The sequence below is a fragment of the Mollisia scopiformis genome (genome assembly GCF_001500285.1).
Source record: "Mollisia scopiformis unplaced genomic scaffold LY89scaffold_7, whole genome shotgun sequence".
Taxonomy (NCBI): Eukaryota; Fungi; Ascomycota; class Leotiomycetes; order Helotiales; family Mollisiaceae; genus Mollisia; species Mollisia scopiformis.
In genome coordinates this window covers 465,910-484,184 of record NW_017263587.1, presented here as the reverse complement: position 1 = coordinate 484,184, position 18,275 = coordinate 465,910, and the positions used below count along the sequence as shown (strand labels likewise).

Sequence of the window (18,275 nt, the reverse complement as noted above, 5' to 3'; positions counted from 1 at the left end):
CCATCGGCGAAAAGTGAATACTGTACCATAACAACGTCATTAAAATTATTTAAACATCAGCGAAACGCCGATGTGTTCAACCTTGATGAAAAGATTGGCAACTGAAATGTCTATTTCATTGTCCACTGAGTTACCCGAGCCTCTGCATGTTATAGCTGCAGCAGGCCTCAGCAGTGTGTTTGTGGAGGGGTAACCGGGATTTCACAATCGCATGGAAGATGGGCCCTGCTGTGGCCCTTGTGGAACAGTAGAAGGGAACGAGAACGGAAGCTCATTTTTCAGGTGATGGCATGTGATCGTAGAGGAAATCAATTGGTGAAAATTTGAAAAACTTTGCAGAATTGTCATGCTGTATCAGAAACCTGGAAGTTCCAAGCCAGGATCCAATATTCCCCAGCCCAAAATCCAGAAAGTGCCAATGGTGGGTTTGCAAAGCCTCATTGTTCCCAGCTAGGATCCGACATAATCCTGTTGAAAGTCAATAGAGAACTTTCATAATATTGCACGACCTCGAAGTTCTAATCCAGGATCTGACACACCTACGCCCAAAGTCTGGAAAGAAGTATCATATAGATGTAAAACCCCATCACTCTAAGTCAGGATCCAACATAGCCAGGCCCAAAGTTTAGAGAAATCTTGAGAATGATACAAAACCTCCTGGTTCTAACCCAGGATTCGATAAGATATTGCTTAAAGTCTTAAAAGAAGAATTTAAAACAATGAATAGCTTCATTGTTCAAAGTCACGATTCGACATATCCCTGCCCAAAGTCGAGAAAGTGTAAGGGCCTGTCTTGATTTCTAGTGATATTTTTTAATTTCCTATCTACAATAATTGACATGAGATCTCGTTTCCTCGTTTCATCCATCCTTTGTCATCAACGTGGGTATCATGAAGCTATCGATTCTCAAGATGCATATGCGAAATTCGATCCCCTGCACAAAAGCCAGAAGTCGCGAACTACTTGGTTCGTGCCTCTTGCACCACGAAGGCTGAAGAGTTAGCACTTCTCAGACAGGAAGGGAGGGAGCGTAACTTACTACATGATCTTCTGCAGGAAAGTCTCTTTGTCCTTGACCTCGATATTATCGCTGGGGAAATTCTGGTCGAGCAAAGCAGCTTCGAACCAGGCTTTCGAGTTGGCTTGACGTACAACCAGCTTCCTCAATGGATCACAAAGCTTGTCGAGCTCGCTACGAGCAGCATGTCCACCGATATTGTATATGAGCTTCTGTGCGAGGTGTGGTCCTATCGCTTGTATGGCGTTGTCAAGTTGTGATTGAATTTCTCGCGGTTGGTCTGTAATGTTTATTAGGGTGGCCTATACGATGGTCAGTACTTATGTTGTGTATGCTGAGGTCAAGAGATGTCACTTACCCAGAAATCCGCAGCTGCGGCCTTGGGCAAAGGGTCCGTTCCACCTAGAGCTCCAAGGGCAAACATGAAGAGGAATTCTAGTGAGACGACAGGTTGGTGGTTAAGAAGAATCTTAGGGAATTTGCTAGTCAGTCGCTGTAAGAACTCGATACCAGCTTGCGCAATCTCAGGATCATTGCTAGGTTCTTCGTAATGTTAGCTAAAGAGGAGATCAAAATCTGAAGGGAGATCTTACCTCCTAATGCTTGAAGTAATTGTGCTAGCCAGACAAGCAGAGTCTCCAGGACTTGCTCCAAGCCAGGTCCCCACTTCTTCGCGGCGATAAGAGAGCAGCTTGTATCGATCACACGAACGAGACGTGGAGTCTGTAAGGTTGCTCTCATCAGGAATTGTGATGATACTTCGGGAGCCATCACAAAAGGGCCAGGTTCCATCTCTCGAAATCCGTGACGCCAAACTCTGCAAAGCTCATCGATGATATCGCCGCTCATTCCTAAGACATCATATATGCGAGACATCATTGAATATATTCTCTGTTGGACACGGGATCCTTCTCCTGTGGTCCAGAAAGGAGAGACTGGGCTCTTGGATTCGAGATCGACAGGCTTGTCGTCAGGGACCTGAACACCTTTCGAAATACTAACGAGGCACTTCAAAGCCAAGATGCCGAAATCAAGGGCTGTAAGCTCTTTTCGAGAGCCATCAGCTCCAGTAACTACATAAACTGCACCAGCTGACGACGAAGCAATCATGCTCAAACAGCGTTCGATGTCTGTCTCAACGTAGTTGAAAAGAGTATCTAATGGAGCCAATTTGAAATCCTCGCTATCAAGTGCTTGTATGATAGAAGCAATACCTTCCATGACAGCTTCCTTGACGGCAGAGTCAAGTGCGTAATTAGAAGCGATATTGGTATAGTGTTGGAGAAAAGCACCTAGCTCGGGTTTAAGAACCTCTCGGCAATCGGAACAAAGCTTGGTAATAGACTTAGAAGCTGTTTTGGCTAGAGCTGTTGCGCTGGTTGCTTCGAAGACTATGTTCAGAACACTGGGTAGCTGTGAATGCCTACGTCCGAAATAGTCTGCATAAACGCTGACAAGATCCAAGAAGCCTTTCATTGCCCTAGTGGGCACTTCTTTGTTTGGGTCCATGAAAATAGCCACGAGTGCCGGTGTGAATATTTGATCCAAGTATTGGTCCTGCTGCTCGTCATCTGTGATGCAATCTGAAAACCACGACAAGCAGTATGTTGAGGCTTCTATCTGGGCCCAATCTTTAGTGGATGTTGATGCTTGTATCGAGGAGATGAAGAATTGTAGGAGACTGATGCCTGTTGTAAGATAGAATTGCTGAAGAAGGTCCGAGAAGTCCCGACGCGCATCCTTGAATCCTGTTCGGTCAACCGAATCCCACGAATTATATATGTTTCCAGGTGGGAATTGGCTCTTTCGCCAGCAGTTAGAAATAACCTGCATTACGTGGTCTTGGGCTGACTTGAACCACAGAGGGTGCTCGCCATCCACAGAGTAGATCTCGTCCACCATGGTTTCAACGAAAGTGTTCCAGAACTCGAGGGTGGGCATGTAGATTTTGTCTTCGTGAACTGCGTATCCTTCGGCAGAGAGAAGTCCACAAAGAGCTGAGAGGTATTGAGATTGAGCTACCGATCCGCTATTTCGAGTCAAGTCCTGGACGGTAGCATCGCCGAAAGCAAGCATGAACATTCCAAACTGAAGGGAATCGAATTCAAAATCTCCCATGACCAGTTGTTGGTAGCGTTCCTGGGCCCATGAACTATTCAGAATCTGCCTGAGGAGATTGAAGTCTTCGTCATGGAGAAACTTCGAATAGTTCGCAAGAACGTCAGAAAAGATCTCAACTGTGATCTCATATAGCTCGTCATTGCCAAGACACTCCTCCAAAGCAGGCTTTGATAACTTCCGCAGGGGTTCAAGAACAATCTCGTCGTCGACAAAAGCACGATGGGAGTAAGACACACAAGACTGAGAAGTTAGTAGTTTTCCAATGGAATCATCATGAAAGGGGTGTTAAGAGTTACCTGAAAGCATTTCAAAGCCTCTTGTCTGACTTTGATGTCAGCAGTGTTGTCTGATATGTATCGCGAGATCAATGGCGCAATGTCTTCGACGTTGGGTTTTACCAACTGATGAAACCTATGTCTGGAACGAAGAGTCAGTAAGGCGCAAGGCCGGTCTGCTGAAGGGAGTAACCGAACTGTTTCATATTATTGGAATCCATCTTTCCCACCTCATCTACGAGAGTAGTAGCAAACCAAAAGACAGCCACAGCTCTGTCGTTTGGGATGCTTTGGACCAATATTGAAGTTTCTGGGGCGGCTGAGAGCTGATCGTAGGGTAGAGCTTCATTGGCGCACATACAGTACATGATATGCTTAACACAGTCTGACCATGATGTGGAGAATTGGACGAAGTATGCTATTAAAGTAGAACATAACTTCCTGATGACAAGGGCTCTGTCGGAGCTGGTCATACATCTGATAAGCCAGCTGATGAGGGTCTGGAGTAATGCTTGCGCGTTCCCCTCAGTCAACGACTTTCTGTGTGTCGTTTAGTATACATCACTATTGTTTCTCTTTCGATCAACGTACGCGTCCGTGTTAAGTTTGACAATGAAGGTTAGAGCCGCAAAGAATCGGACTTGCTCGTTTTGGTGTTCCATCAAGCCATTTGCAAGCTGCCAACCCTGGGGAGCGCGCTGCAATTTTTGTAGTGTTTCTTGGATTTTGGCTATCTTTGCTGGGGCTCCAGGTTGATAGAGCTGGAGAATGAGCTTTTGTCGAATCAGTATAAGTCAAGACAGTCCGCGGATACGAGTAAGACTTGGAAGAGAACGACTTTTACTTGGCCATCTGAAATATGATCAAATCGGCCGAGTAACACTCGTTCTGAAGTACATAGAGGGATAGATCAAATAACTTACACTCTCAACTTCTTCGAGGGACGTGGGTAGGTCCCCACCAATGTTCTCCATTATTGCTGATCAGGTGAGACAAATGTGTGTCCATGTATCTCAAGTTCAACGTCTCGGAAGTTCATCGTATCAAGCCCTAGGAAGAGATCGTCGGGTAACTCAAGAAGACATTTTCAAAGACGGCAAAGAATTTAGAAATTTTGTTTTGTTTGTGAGAAGTTTGTTGTGGAAGGCATTATTTTATGGCAACGCTTGGCCTCGATTTTCAGGCGGTGGATAAGGCCCGCGTTATCATCAACTCCCTTGCCTCCCACTTCGTCCCTCTACTGCTCCCTGCCAAGGCGTTCATGAGTTGCTCAGTAAGTTTCTGGTCTTACCTTGCATATGAAGCATCTTCATAACTAATTACAACCTGAAGGTCTCCTGCCAATCTTCCGACACAGCTCGGTCATCCTTACTCCGCATCTGAATCCAGTCTCGTGTGCTCGTGGGGGGTTCCTTCCTGAATGAACCAATGCGATCTTTCCGGGCTCTTGGAAAAGCTTTCAGCAAGACCAGACCCTCTGTTCTTACGCAATACAAACCTCAGAACCTCCACATCTACATACGGTACAATTCCTACGCTACGAACGCATTCCGCAAAGGCACGTCAAGAAGCTCGAGACATCTAGCGGGGTACTGATGGAAGGATAGATTCAGACATGGAGAAGATTGATACGACAGACCGCCTTAATCGGTTGAGAGAGCTTATGAAGCAGCACAAGGTCGACGTTTACAGTATGTAAGTGTCCGGCATCCAAGCTTTAACCAGTCCCTAATACACTTGCAGTCGTCCCCTCCGAAGATAGCCATTCCTCCGAATATATCGCACCGTGCGATGCTAGAAGAGAATACATAACCGGTTTCACAGGTTCTGCGGGTTGTGCTGTCATCACTCATGAGAAAGCGGCTTTGGCGACGGACGGACGATACTTCAACCAAGCTACGAAGCAACTCGATGCTAACTGGCTGTTATTGAAGCAAGGTCTCCAAGACGTGCCAACTTGGCAAGAGTGGTCTGCAGATCAATCTGAGGGCGGGAAAGTTGTGGGCGTCGACCCTACAGTCATCTCAGCACCCGAAGCTCGAAAGCTCTCAGAGAAGATCAAGAAGAAAGGAGGACAAGACTTAGTGCCACTCGAGGAAAACCTTGTCGATACGATATGGGGACAGTCCCGCCCTGCCAAGCCTAGTGAAATAGTGAAACTGTTGCCTGTTCAATTTGCTGGGAAGGACGTCAAGACCAAACTCGAGGAGCTTCGAAAAGAGCTGGACAAGAAGAAGAGCTCAGGAATTATCGTTTCTATGCTAGACGAGATTGCTTGGCTCTTCAACCTTCGAGGCAATGATATTCCCTACAATCCTGTCTTCTTCTCGTACGCTAGCGTTACTCCTACGACAGCTACCCTATACATCGATGCTTCTAAGCTAGACAGCGATTGTAATACCTATCTGACCGAGAATGGGGTGTCTATTCGCCCATACGAGAAGATATTCGAAGATTCTCAGGTTCTAGCTGAGTCCTTGGATCCTGCTGAGGGCGAGGAAGCGCCTGAGGCGAAGATCAAGAAATTCCTCGTATCGACTAAGACCTCATGGGCTTTAAAAAGAGCTTTGGGCGGAGATACAAAAGTGGAAGATGTTCGAAGTCCTATTGGAGACGCCAAGGCTGTCAAGAACGATACAGAGATGGAAGGCATGAGAGCATGTCACATCCGGGACGGATCAGCGCTGATCGAATACTTTGCTTGGCTAGAACATCAACTTGTGGTCAAGAAGGCAACAATTGACGAAGTCACTGCTGCTGACAAGCTGGAAGAGCTGCGGTCTAAGCATAAGCACTTTGTCGGATTGTCTTTTGATACGATCTCATCAACAGGAGCTAATGCTGCCGTCATCCACTACATGCCGGAACGAGGCAATTGCGCGACCATTGATCCCAACGCAGTATACCTTTGTGACTCTGGAGCCCAGTACTATGATGGAACGACGGACACAACCAGAACCCTACACTTCGGGCAGCCGACAGAGCTAGAGAAGAAAGCATATACATTGGTGCTGAAGGGTCACATCGCCCTTGATGTTGCCATATTCCCCAAAGGCACGACCGGTTTTGCGCTTGATACATTGGCGAGACAATTCTTATGGGTATGTAAACATCATCAACTTTGTACTCGACTAACAGTTGAACAGGAAGAAGGATTAGACTACAGGCATGGCACTGGTCATGGAGTTGGTTCATATCTTAATGTGCATGAAGGTCCCATCGGCATCGGAACCAGAATACAATACTCGGAAGTACCTTTAGCGCCTGGTAATGTAATCTCTAATGAGCCCGGATATTACGAAGATGGCAACTTTGGCATACGCATTGAGAATATCATCATGGTGAAGGAGGCGGAAACAAAGCACAAGTTTGGCGACAAGCCATATCTTGGCTTTGAGCATGTAACCATGGTTCCTTACTGCCGAAAATTGATTGACGAGAGCTTGTTGACTAGGAGGGAAAAGCATTGGCTAAACGAATACCACGCCGACGTTCACGCTAAGACGAAGGATTTCTTCTATGCAACCTCTGTGGCAATGAAGTGGTTGGAACATGAGACGCAACCTTTCTAAGTACATATGGGTTTGGGGCAGGGATTCTCTGGCATAGCATGGCGAGCATGGAAGGAAGCGTTGTTTGATTATGGTATTCTACACGATACGAGTCTAGTATAATGTTACGATGACAACCAGGACCTAAAACTTCATGAAGGCTGCTAAGGCGAACGTGGTGCCGAAGGAGAGTTTGAAAGCAACATTGTCTTGAACAGCTGAGCGGAGATCGATGCTTGTGACGTATCGTTGAAGTCGATTGTAGGGTATTATATTAATACCTAATTGAGATGAAGCATACTACACTGGTGGTCAGCGCTGAACCTTCGCGCTTTTCTCTTTTTCCGTTTGAAGTGTTAGTTTTTGACTTGAACATACCTGCACACCAACAATCAAGAGTCCAAGCACAATTGCTAATGGTCTCGAGAAAGTACTGACAACCAGCCCGGCACAAAGACCTGAATCAATCAGCATTTCATTTTGTGTTTTTACATCAAATTCATACCAACAATACTTCCGCTACTAATCTGCCTCACAGCCCTCTCATTCAAACCTCCATTTCGAATCACAGGTACCTGGGCATTCTTCCTGTAGCTATCCCCGGACAAAATTGACCCCGACGACGATGGAGATGAATCAAGACGAATAGCTTGCTGTCGATATACCGCGTGATATGTTGTCAAAGAAAGTCCTAAGCCAAGACCAAGAGCTTGGGGTCTAAGGAGGGGGCGAAGGAGGAGAGATGCCATTGTGCTCTTACAAGTCGATTTTGAATGTTCGTCTCAAGACAGTGGATGGAGCACGAGGAAATGCAGGTACGAATTGAGGCTCAATTATAGCTGTGCTGGCTCTTAAACACAAATTGCGAATCGATCATCAATGCACGTGGTGACAATTTGAGCTCCTGCTCGCACAGCTTCATCCCTAGCTCCACCATTCATTGACATCACCATCCCCCATGTAAACGCCGACCGCCGATCCTCACACCTCGAAAAATCACAACGGGTAGACTCTCGGTTTGCAGCGGCCTTGAAGGAATCATCCCGCATGTTTCGATGGAGGGGTAATGCTTCCTTTTTTCTCCGCCGTTATGTGTAAATGTCCGAAAACGGAAGGCTCCTTTGGTTAGGAATAGACCGGTGAACGAGGAGCATGTTTCTCTGACTCCAGATCCCGAGTGCGATGAAAAAGATGGAGGAAGAAGGGCGTGGGACAGGGATTTGATTTAGGGGTGACCCCTCCGATTCGGCCCCGGATTAGAGGGGTTTGGTAGGTAGTTAAAAAAAATTACTTAGAGCATTTTTGGTGACCTGACTTGAGGGAAGAGTCATAACACTTTGTTGCAACGTTCAATTCACTTCTGATTCTCTGGAGACTTAGTTCCTCTTGTCCGATACGTTGATTGTTATTCTTGATTAGGTTCTGCGAGAGATAATAGAAAGAAAAGTAATGATCAACGAGAACTCCAGAATGGCCACCGAGTTACCTACCAACAGTACCAACGGCCAAGGCCAAGGCCAATCCAATGGAAGCAGCAACACTAAAGACTTTACTGTCAAGACTGGTCTTGCTCGCATGCTGAAGGGAGGAGTTATTATGGATGTTGTCAATGCGGAGCAGGTATGCTATCTTCTCTTCCACTTACTTCACTGCTCAATGATTTGAGACTGACTCATGGATTTATAGGCAAGAATAGCAGAAGAAGCTGGAGCTTGCGCCGTTATGGCCTTGGAGAGAGTACCGGCAGATATCCGTGCTCAAGGTGGTGTGGCAAGAATGAGTGACCCGAAGATGATCAAGGAGATCATGGCAACGGTTACAATTCCTGTGATGGCTAAGGCGAGAATTGGACATTTTGTCGAGTGCCAGGTATATTTTACCTTTCCTTACCTCCACTACCTTCTCTATTCCGAACAATGGGAAATCGTAATGGCTATTGCTGACGTCTTTGAATCATAGATCCTCGAAGCCATTGGCGTAGACTACATCGATGAATCCGAAGTCCTCACACCCGCCGACCATGCCCACCACGTCGAGAAACACCCTTTCTCTGTCCCCTTCGTCTGCGGATGCCGAAACCTAGGTGAAGCCCTCCGTCGTATCTCTGAAGGTGCTGCTATGATCCGTACAAAGGGTGAAGCAGGAACTGGAGATGTCATTGAGGCCGTCAGACACATGCGAACCGTCAATGCCGAGATTGCTAGAGCATCCGGCATGAGCGATCCAGAGCTGAGAATACTGGCAAAGGAGATCCAAGCTCCGTTTGAGCTGTTAAAGGAGACTGCCAAGCTTGGTAGATTGCCTGTTGTTAACTTTGCTGCTGGAGGTGTAGCTACGCCTGCTGATGCGGCATTGATGATGCAGCTTGGTTGCGATGGTGTATTCGTTGGCTCAGGTATCTTCAAGTCTGGAGATGCGAGCAAGAGAGCGAAGGCTATCGTCCAGGCCGTGACACATTACAATGACCCGAAGGTTTTGGCTGCTGTGAGTGAGGATCTTGGTGAAGCTATGGTGGGATTGAACGTCAGTGCTATGGATGCGAAGGACAAGATGCAGGGCCGAGGCTGGTAATTGCTTCTTATCAGCATGGATTTTTCAACAAAAGCAAAATAAACAATTTGTAATACGAAGTTGAGGCATCTCCGTGACATAGAAAGGAGGTTGAGGTTATAGTGAAGTCGTCTGATCGTCCCCTGTACTTCGTCTGTAAATCCCAATCGAAGTTCCAGACGCAGGGATCAAGAACAGAATTCCAATCCCACCAAAAAAGAACGATCTCGTTCTCATCAAGATCTAGAAAGCAAGGAAGATAGCCACCTTCGCCACACCTCTTGCCTTGCATCGTAACCAATAACTCTTGCTTTATTGCTGCACGGTTCATGCGGCTTCTCATCATCGCCGCCCCATTGTCCAATCCTGTTTCCTCGCTCACTTTCCGCCAGCTTGACCACTAGAAACTAGATCCCGCACCTCCACTCGATGTCCCACCTTCACCTACTAACTGTCCGATAAATATAATCCTCTGTACATTCCTCCCTTGAACAGGATGCAGCCGCCATGTTGCCTCCAAGTCGCAGATTCGCAGCCGTGGCACTGGTGCTGCTGGTCTCTTTTGTAGAGATCCAGAATGGTGTAGAGGGTAGCAGCATAAGCACAGCTTCGACACCGACGACGACTGCTGTGCAGAGTACAGGGACCTGCGAAGCCAGGACGATCAACTATATCACAGACTCGCTGCCCCAGCAATGTTTGCGGAAAGAGTGGAATGGTTTTAATGGCACTGGAGCTGGAAGCTCCAGTGCTATTGTTGCGACAGAGGGGTTGGAGGGAGCAATGAATACTTCGACGATCACTGTGGCATCTGCGGACTCGATAGCGAGTCCGATTCCTTCTTCTACAGCCCCGGAGACGGCGGAAGCGTCAGCTACAGATCTCGAGAGCGGTGAGCTGGGCGAAGCTTCGTTCTTGTCTTTTGAAGAGTGGAAGAAGCAGACACTTGAGAAAGCCGGACAAGCAAATGCCAATATTGGGACTAAAAAGTCTGGAGATGTGAAGAAGAGGGATAGCGAGAGTTTCCAGAATAACCTCGACTCGTTGGGAGATGAAGGAGAGATTGATCTGGACTTCAGCTCTTTCCGGACGGGAGGGAAAGGAGATGAGAAAAGTCAAACCGAGGATGCCGGAGAAACTGGAGCAGGGCAAGAGTCTCAAAAGGTAGAGGGAAATGGGAGAAAGAAAGATCACCATAGGAGTAATGATGCTGGGAAGACGTGCAAGGAGCGGTTCTCCTATGCTAGTTTCGATGCTGGAGCTACGATTTTGAAGACACATCCTGGAGCCAAGAATTCCAAAGCTGTCTTGATTGAGAACAAGGACTCTTATATGCTATCCGAATGCTCTGCTGAAAACAAGTTTATCATCATCGAGCTTTCAGTATGTTTGCCTCTTCTAGATTATTATGCCTATGTTAATAATCCTACAGGAAGATATTTGGATAGACACCGTTGTCCTTGCCAATTACGAATTCTTCTCCAGCCAAATTCGAACCTTCAGAGTCAGTGTCAGCGACCGATATCCAGTAAAGATAGACAAATGGAAGGACGTCGGGACATACGAAGCTCGAAATTCGAGAGAGATACAAGCATTCTTGATTGCAAATCCTCAAATTTGGGCAAGGTATATCAGGATAGAGTTCTTGAGCCATTATGGTAATGAATACTATTGCCCATTGTCTCTTGTCAGAGTTCATGGAACACGGATGCTGGAGAGCTGGAAAGAGACTGAGTCTATCAACGATGAGGACGAGGGCGATAGTGAGGGAGAAGAAGCGTATGTCCCTGATGCCGTAGCAGAGATCATTCAAGAAGAAGAGAAGCTGAGAGCTGCTGCTGAAGAGATGATCAAAGCTGCTCAAGAAGCAGAGCATGCTGCCCGTGGCACAGAAAAAGGAGACATAGATTCAGCAGAGGCTGATATTGATTCAAAGATTACACCTTGGGTGAAACTCGGCTTTTTCGATGTAGCAAGCCCAAATTGGCTCGAAGATACCTGTCTCCCTGGAGAAGCACCTGTTGTTGAGGCCCCTGTTATTGCAATTCCCACAGCCACAGCGAACCTTACTACTACAACTTCAAGAAGCCATACGTCGAGTTCAACGTCTAGTTCTGCTACAGAGACTACTGTTTCAAATGGCAATACTGCTATGTCGTCTCCCTCTTCGAATGTCGAATCAACAGCCTCAAGCAGTACGACCAAAGAATCCTCAACTCCAGTTTCTGTGCCATCTAACATTATAACTTCATCCGAAGTTGCCTCTTCGAACTCAGCGACCCAAGCCAGCAAGTCGCAAAACGTAACCACTACGCCTAAGAACAAAACGACTAGTACATCATCAGCAACTTCTTCCCTCCCAACGATCCAAGAATCTTTCTTCAAAGCTGTGTCTCGGCGTCTCAATTTCCTGGAAACAAATTCTACTCTATCTTTGAAGTATATCGAAGAGCAGTCCCGGATTCTGCGAGAAGCGTTTACGAAGGTTGAAAAGAAGCAGTTGCAGAAGACGACTACTTTCTTGGACACCCTGAATAGTACGGTCCTTGACGAGCTTCGACACTTCAGACAGCAGTACGATGAGATATGGCAAAGTACTGTCATATCACTAGAATCGCAAAGAGAGGAGTCAAGAAGGGAAATACTGGCTATCAGTTCTCGCCTCAATATCTTGGCAGATGAAGTAGTCTTCCAGAAACGGATGTCGATTGTACAGTCTGTTCTTGTGCTCTTATGCCTTGGCCTTGTGATCTTCACGCACGTCTCTGGTGGCAGTCCTCTCGAATACTCCAACATGAATAACAGAATGAGATTCATGTCTGGTATGGGCATGGAAAGTCCAATCGAGAGTCCACCGCATAGTCCAGAATACGTCAGGAATGATCCTATTAGGACTAGACGAGATTGGCTAGAAGTTGAGCATAGAAGACAGAGAAGTGATGAGAGGATGGGAAGTAGGTCGCGGAGTAGAGGAGACGAAAGTCCCCAAACTCCATTGTCAGCATACTCGCAGACCGAGGAAGTAGCAATGACACCTCCATCTGGGCCTGAAGATGTCTTCGTCAAGAACGAGGCTGAGTTACCAGCTCTTCCTGTGGAAGATGTTGAGCTTCCAGAAAAGTTCGAACCGCTTTCATCCTATCAATCTGCTGAATCTTTTGAAGACCCAACACCTCAAATCCCTGAAGAGATCGTTATCACACCACCAGAGATCCCAGCACAGTCTCCAAAACGTACGCCAAGGAAACGAAAAGCTTCCATAAGACAAGAACCCAGTCCTCCACCCAGTGGAGCAGAAGAAGTTCTCCCTCCTGACCTTCCATCATCTCCCACACCCGATCCACAACCAATCCCACAGCTAGAGTTCCCAGACGAACCAATCCCAGTCAACTCACCGCAATATTCGAGATCGACGTCAGACCTCGACCTCTATCAAACCTTCCCGCCAAGATTGCCATCACCTCCACCTGAGTCCTCTCCCAGCTCGAATATAAATCGAACCGAAGCCTTCAACGGTAACGATATTGGGGTGGCTGTCCCAATGAGTAATGGCAGCAACAGGCACTCCATGCCCTCTCTATCTCGACTTCAATCTTTAGCCAATACCTCCACCTCCCCAATCCAACCTCAATCCTCGCCCACCACGCAAGCACAACCTTCAACACAATCATCACCAACACCGAAAGGACACCACAAGCTGCAAAGCTTCAGTATCGCTCGAAAACCCCTTCCTGCTCTACCTGTCGACTAATAAACAACCTTGCTTCTCTTCTCGTTCTCGATTCTCGGACAACATAACGAGACACATCTTTGGCTTTGATATTGGCAGACACAGCACATCCTGTATTCTTTTAATCAGCATTCAGCACGGCGTTAGAATTCTTCACGAGATTTGGATGAGACCCATGAATGAGACATGATGGGTCGGTACTGAAGACATGCATGCATTGGATATCTTGTAGATAGCAACGGATATAACAGATCCACGGCGTAGATTTTGAAGATATAATATTGAGATTCTTGATGAAGTCTTTTCAGATTGTTTGATGTGATTGTGATGACTCCTGGTTCATGTTCATGATTGATTGATCGATCTATTGCGTACTTAAACTGCTTGACCTTGAGCTGCGAATGTTGTTCCTCTGTCATGAAGTCTCTTCGTTCGAGGCCGTCAACAGGAGGAGGAAGTAGTCAGAGAAGACGAGTTCATTCATAAGATCACAGGAGTCACATCTCGAGGGGAAAAGGTCAAGTGAGTATTGAAAAGCATCGTTTTGCAGATATCATCAGACCTTCCTAGTAGAAAACCATCGATCTATCGAAGAAAAGCAGCGCAGCAGCCATGAAAATTCCTCCCAATCTCCCAATGCAAAGGGCCAGTCATCTTCATATTACCACCCAAGGTCGGGAGCAACAAAAAGCTAAGTTGCAAAATTGTGTCTATGTAAAAAAGGGCAAAGACAGGAACCGGTATTGCCAAGCCATTCGCCAACTTCGTCAAAACACCCGAAAAAGAGAGTCGTAATCTCCAAGTTTCACCAGAAGGCTCCGAACATAGCCACATTGGTGTCGACTTCCCAAAGCGAGAAAGACAAAGGATCTGAAGTGTATGGTGGGCACTCAGTATTCTGTTGAATCGTCAGCAAAGTCTGCACCATGAAGGAAATGATCACTTACGATGAGCATCATTACCGTTCCAGCCAAGATATCCGCCGCGGCCGCCACGACCACCACGAGCAAAGCCACCGCCACGAGAGAAGCCTCCACGATGACCTCCACGATGATAAGAGCCATGATAGCTATTACCGAAGGGTCCGTCGAAGTTCTCTTCGTATTCTTGAGCAGCCATAGTTGTGCCTCGGTCAAATTGCGAGAGACGGTTGCGCTGTTCAAAACGATGGTGTTGACCAGCCGCAGGAGCGAAGAGGCCTGGGTTACGTGAGTTTTGAACATTAGAAATGAAGATGGAGAAGAACTTACCAACGTGTTCAGCATTCTGACAGGATCTCTGCAGCTTGCTTTGATTATCAGAACGAGGAAATGGTTCTTCCTGACCAGCAAGCGGGTGACCTTCCGTGTAAAACAACTACGAAGTCATCAGATACCGCATCAATCAATAACAAGAGGAGATGATTTACCTTTGGTCGACACTCCTCAGGCTCGAGCATAACGCTCGAGTTGCGGAATTTCTGAATAAGACAATCGCGGCCTTGAATTGCTGGACACAAATTAGATGCATGTCTCTTGAAAGATAACACAGACAACTTACTGGCATACGAAACCTCGGCGACCTTATCACTATGGAAATCCTCCCTGTGTATATCAGCAAAGTGATACTGTTTGAGGAGTGTTATAGCTTACCAGCGACGATTGGCACGCGCACGAATGAATTCGATAATATCCATCGGCTGTGAAGTCAGGAAAACTGTCTCAAAGTTGGATGAGTTGAAACTTACATCGAGATAGTTGACGAAGGCATATCCGACACTGAACGAGGTTAGCAAAGGTCAAGCAAGTGGCATTTGAGGGTACATACTTGGCACCGTTGGAGAAGTCAATACGCAAGTACATAAAGTCATACTTGCCACGCGAGGTTTGATCAAGGAATGCCTTCAGCTCCATTTGGTTCATCTTGTTGGGGATGTTTCGAACCATGATCTGTTCTTGCATAAGCAGTGCGAAAAGACATTGGGAATGAAGACTTACTGTGGTTCGAACATCCGAACCATTGTAGATGCGTTCGATCGTGACTATATTCTCAGACTTATGTTCATCACGACGAGAGCCTCCCAATCGACGTGAAGCATAGTTTCCACGGGATCCATAACCGCCGCGAGAACGACCGTAGGGGTAAGATGGAGCATGGTGATGATCATAGTAGTCATCCAATTCGTATGCGAAGCCGCTTGGCTGCATGCCATATGAAGCCATGGGCATGGGGGCGACCATCATAAGCTGCTGGCCGTAAGGTATCATGCCAGAGCCGCTAGATGCCGGCGCAAATCCATAGAATGGGGAAGCGGCATTAGGGCCAGGCTGTGAATAGACGACCATGGCTTGCCGAGTGGCGTAACCGTTCGGGAGGGTATTCGTGTAACCTGCGGTCTCATTACCACCGAAAGACATTGAGCCCATCATGTCAACTAGATCTCCAGATCCAGACGAAGACAGGTGTGCATAAGGGTCGACTCTGACGTCCGGGTGGTGAGCCTCGGCGTGAATAGTCTCGCCCTGACTGATCAGTCAACTGTCACCTGGAGGCTGGGGAAGATAACTTACATCAACATTGTTGCCTGTGAGACGCTGAACTGCACGCGGGACCTTCTCGGCGTTGTTGAACTCAACTACGAGAAGCATCTTTCCGTCTCCAGGAACAGGCATGGTCTCGAATGCACAGACGGTGCCTTGGTCATTGATAAGCTGGCGTACCTTGGCTTCAAATTCATGCTTGGCGATGCCAGTCTTGGCGCTTGAAGGGTATGGGACCGTGACGGTTACTTGGCCTTCATAGTCCGTGACTTTTCCGGAGAAGTGAGGGAAGATCTGTGATTTTATCAGCTACTGCTTCGGCCACCGATATCGGGATATACTAACATCGGACAGAGCCTTTGTGCCAAAGTAAGAGACCTCACAGAGTTCAGGGGCATTCGTGAGGAAATCATGAACAGCGATAGCGTCTGTGAGGTGACTGTGTCGAATGTATACAATCTTATCGGAGATAGGATTGAACGACTGATTTCCTTGAAGACGATGGGTCATGAGCTTTGAAACGCGTCAGCCATGAGAAGCCAGCATGTGCAGGAAGGATGGGGACGAGAGACTTACATTTAGCCAATTCATGATACCTGGGATGCCGGATCCTTCTGCGGTGCAGACCACCTTGACTACTCGCGAGGTAGTTGAATCCTTGGTGAACGTACCAGATCGAGTCAATGAGTTCCTGGGAACGTGTTCACTCGTGGCAATGAGGTTATTGAGGTAGCTGGCCGCGAACTTCTCGCCTTTGTTGACGCTGCTCACACCCTTATCCATGGTTGGTTGAAATGCCGACGCGTTCACGTTTAGGCCAGGGCGAGCAGAAGTTGAGAACGGGTCTGCGAGGCCAGTACCATTCTGTTGAGCAAAGGTATCAATAGCGCCGCGGGAAGCCTGGCGATATTGTTCAGGGGAGAATACCAAGCTCGTATCTTGGGTCATCACGCTCTCCGAGTAGGTGTAAGGGCTAGCCAACGTGTTGTTGGTCGAATAGTGACCACGGTCAGACTGTGAAAGTGAAGTAAGCCTTGTGATCTGGAGACTCGAGAACAGGAGAGCACAACTTACCTCGGATCCAGGAGAGCCTGCCTTACGGCCAGTCCGACCTCCTCGTGTTTGTCTATCACGCTCATAGTGAGGCGTGTTGCTTGGGATGTGAGACATGTTGAGGTTGAAAGTGACTCGAGGACGTGTGTGTGTGTGAAAGAAGAGTGAGGTTGAATAAGAAGTGAAGGGGAGGCTTCAGGATGAGTCAATAGACGCAGCTGGCCTCAGGACGATGTGAAGGAGCTGAAAGGAGATTGATTAGACGACGCTCGTAACGAGGTGATTACTTGAGTGAATCTCTTACCTTCAGGAGGAGTGAATAGACACAGCTGGCCTCAGGACGATGACCTTGTGAAGGAGCTGAAAGGAGGTTGATTAGACGACGCTCGTAACGAGGTGGATACGCGAGTGAACTGCTTACCTGAGGCGAAAGGGAAGGCTGTCAGGCTGAGTGAATAGACACAGCCGGCCTTAGGACGATGACCTCACGAACGAGCTGATAAAGGGGTTTGAATAGACGACGCTCGTAACGAAGTCAATACACGATTGAGTCGCTTACCGGAGGTGAAAGGGGGGAGAAGTAGAAGTGGACGAAAGTGAGGGGGCGGGTGATGTGAGTGGGCGGTGTGTTGATGAGGGGAAGATGAATCCGACACAAATCAAGAGGTGATTCTCAACTGTCTACTAATCTTGCGTGGGATTCGCAGGGATGTAATAGATTGATGAGGAGGTGTACTCAAGTTATGGGAAGGTAGAAAAAAGTTGTAAGATGGATGGAGGAAGAAGAAAGAAAATGGGGGGAGAAATTTCTTTTATGCTGCTTAGCTTCTCCGTGCTGCGGGGGTGTCTTCCGTGCAACCTCCAAACGGGAAGGAACTCACGATGTCATCGTCAAGTAGGTGTAGCGTGTATCACATGCAACATCGTTCCATCGACCGACTTCAGAACTTAATGAGCGTATCAAAGATGATGCAAAATGCACAGCCTTGCACGTAATCTTCGCGCACACTCGATGCATTGTGCATTATAGATGAGATGACCAGTAAACATAAGCATCGCCCATGTGATCTACATGACATTACGAGACAAGCCTCCAACATTTGGGTTTTCAGATACTGATATCTGAGACTAGACATATCAGGACAAGATGTCCTACCGGAAGGAGGGACATTGAAAATGTGCTAGAAGAGAAATCCAAATCCAAATCTTAAATGTTACAATTAGCGTTTGAAACCTGACATATTAAAATAGTATGTGCTATGGTAAGCGGGGACGTTCAAGATTTGCTCAAACAAAAATTCAAATTGAAAATTCAAAATCAAAATTACAATTCCTGAAACCAGACATATAAAGACGAAATGATCTATAGTAAACAGGGACATTCGTAAATTTGCTCAAAGAAAAATGCAAAATGCGAAATTCCAAAATTGATTTTGCCAGAATCTCACCAAGGCAAC

At 47.1% G+C, this 18,275-nt stretch overlaps 7 protein-coding genes across 7 annotated transcripts; 3 read left to right on the top strand and 4 right to left on the bottom strand.

The window, feature by feature from the left end:
• Positions 1–784: 784 nt before the first annotated feature.
• On the bottom strand, positions 785–4,693 carry LY89DRAFT_461439 (ARM repeat-containing protein). The gene is made up of 8 exons (XM_018207687.1): positions 4,339–4,693; positions 4,007–4,188; positions 3,614–3,955; positions 3,437–3,557; positions 1,613–3,380; positions 1,378–1,562; positions 1,041–1,321; positions 785–992 (listed from the first exon to the last, which is right to left on the bottom strand). Exons 1-8 carry the CDS (start codon positions 4,387–4,389, stop codon positions 908–910), a joined length of 3,015 nt encoding a protein of 1,004 aa, XP_018074152.1. The 5' UTR covers positions 4,390–4,693; the 3' UTR covers positions 785–907.
• Positions 4,694–4,849: 156 nt separating this feature from the next.
• Positions 4,850–7,221, top strand: LY89DRAFT_461386 (putative Xaa-pro aminopeptidase P). Its single transcript, XM_018207686.1, has 3 exons — positions 4,850–5,106; positions 5,159–6,516; positions 6,562–7,221. The coding sequence occupies exons 1-3, from the start codon at positions 5,031–5,033 to the stop codon at positions 6,985–6,987; spliced, it is 1,860 nt and encodes a 619-aa protein (XP_018074151.1). The 5' UTR covers positions 4,850–5,030; the 3' UTR covers positions 6,988–7,221.
• On the bottom strand, positions 7,111–7,715 carry LY89DRAFT_641054 (uncharacterized protein; the record flags this gene model as incomplete). The annotated part of the gene is made up of 3 exons (XM_018211697.1): positions 7,111–7,266; positions 7,345–7,424; positions 7,472–7,715. 3 exons carry the CDS (start codon positions 7,713–7,715, stop codon positions 7,111–7,113), a joined length of 480 nt encoding a protein of 159 aa, XP_018074150.1.
• A 241-nt stretch (positions 7,716–7,956) lies between these two features.
• On the top strand, positions 7,957–9,703 carry LY89DRAFT_682645 (vitamin B6 biosynthesis protein). Its single transcript, XM_018214538.1, has 3 exons — positions 7,957–8,586; positions 8,653–8,835; positions 8,926–9,703. The coding sequence occupies exons 1-3, from the start codon at positions 8,437–8,439 to the stop codon at positions 9,535–9,537; spliced, it is 945 nt and encodes a 314-aa protein (XP_018074149.1). The 5' UTR covers positions 7,957–8,436; the 3' UTR covers positions 9,538–9,703.
• A 70-nt stretch (positions 9,704–9,773) lies between these two features.
• Positions 9,774–12,304, top strand: LY89DRAFT_611633 (uncharacterized protein; the record flags this gene model as incomplete). Its single annotated transcript, XM_018210590.1, has 3 exons — positions 9,774–10,899; positions 10,949–11,279; positions 11,577–12,304. Coding segments are annotated over exons 1-3 (1,935 nt in total), but the record flags the coding sequence as incomplete, so codon positions are not given.
• A 1,478-nt stretch (positions 12,305–13,782) lies between these two features.
• LY89DRAFT_611630 (uncharacterized protein) lies at positions 13,783–14,277 on the bottom strand. Its single transcript, XM_018210589.1, has one exon. The coding sequence runs from the start codon at positions 14,078–14,080 to the stop codon at positions 13,832–13,834; it is 249 nt and encodes an 82-aa protein (XP_018074147.1). The 5' UTR covers positions 14,081–14,277; the 3' UTR covers positions 13,783–13,831.
• Positions 14,186–15,432, bottom strand: LY89DRAFT_579705 (uncharacterized protein; the record flags this gene model as incomplete). The annotated part of the gene is made up of 8 exons (XM_018209021.1): positions 14,186–14,445; positions 14,497–14,602; positions 14,655–14,734; positions 14,786–14,829; positions 14,878–14,924; positions 14,973–15,003; positions 15,053–15,174; positions 15,223–15,432. 8 exons carry the CDS (start codon positions 15,430–15,432, stop codon positions 14,186–14,188), a joined length of 900 nt encoding a protein of 299 aa, XP_018074146.1.
• Positions 15,433–18,275: the final 2,843 nt, after the last annotated feature.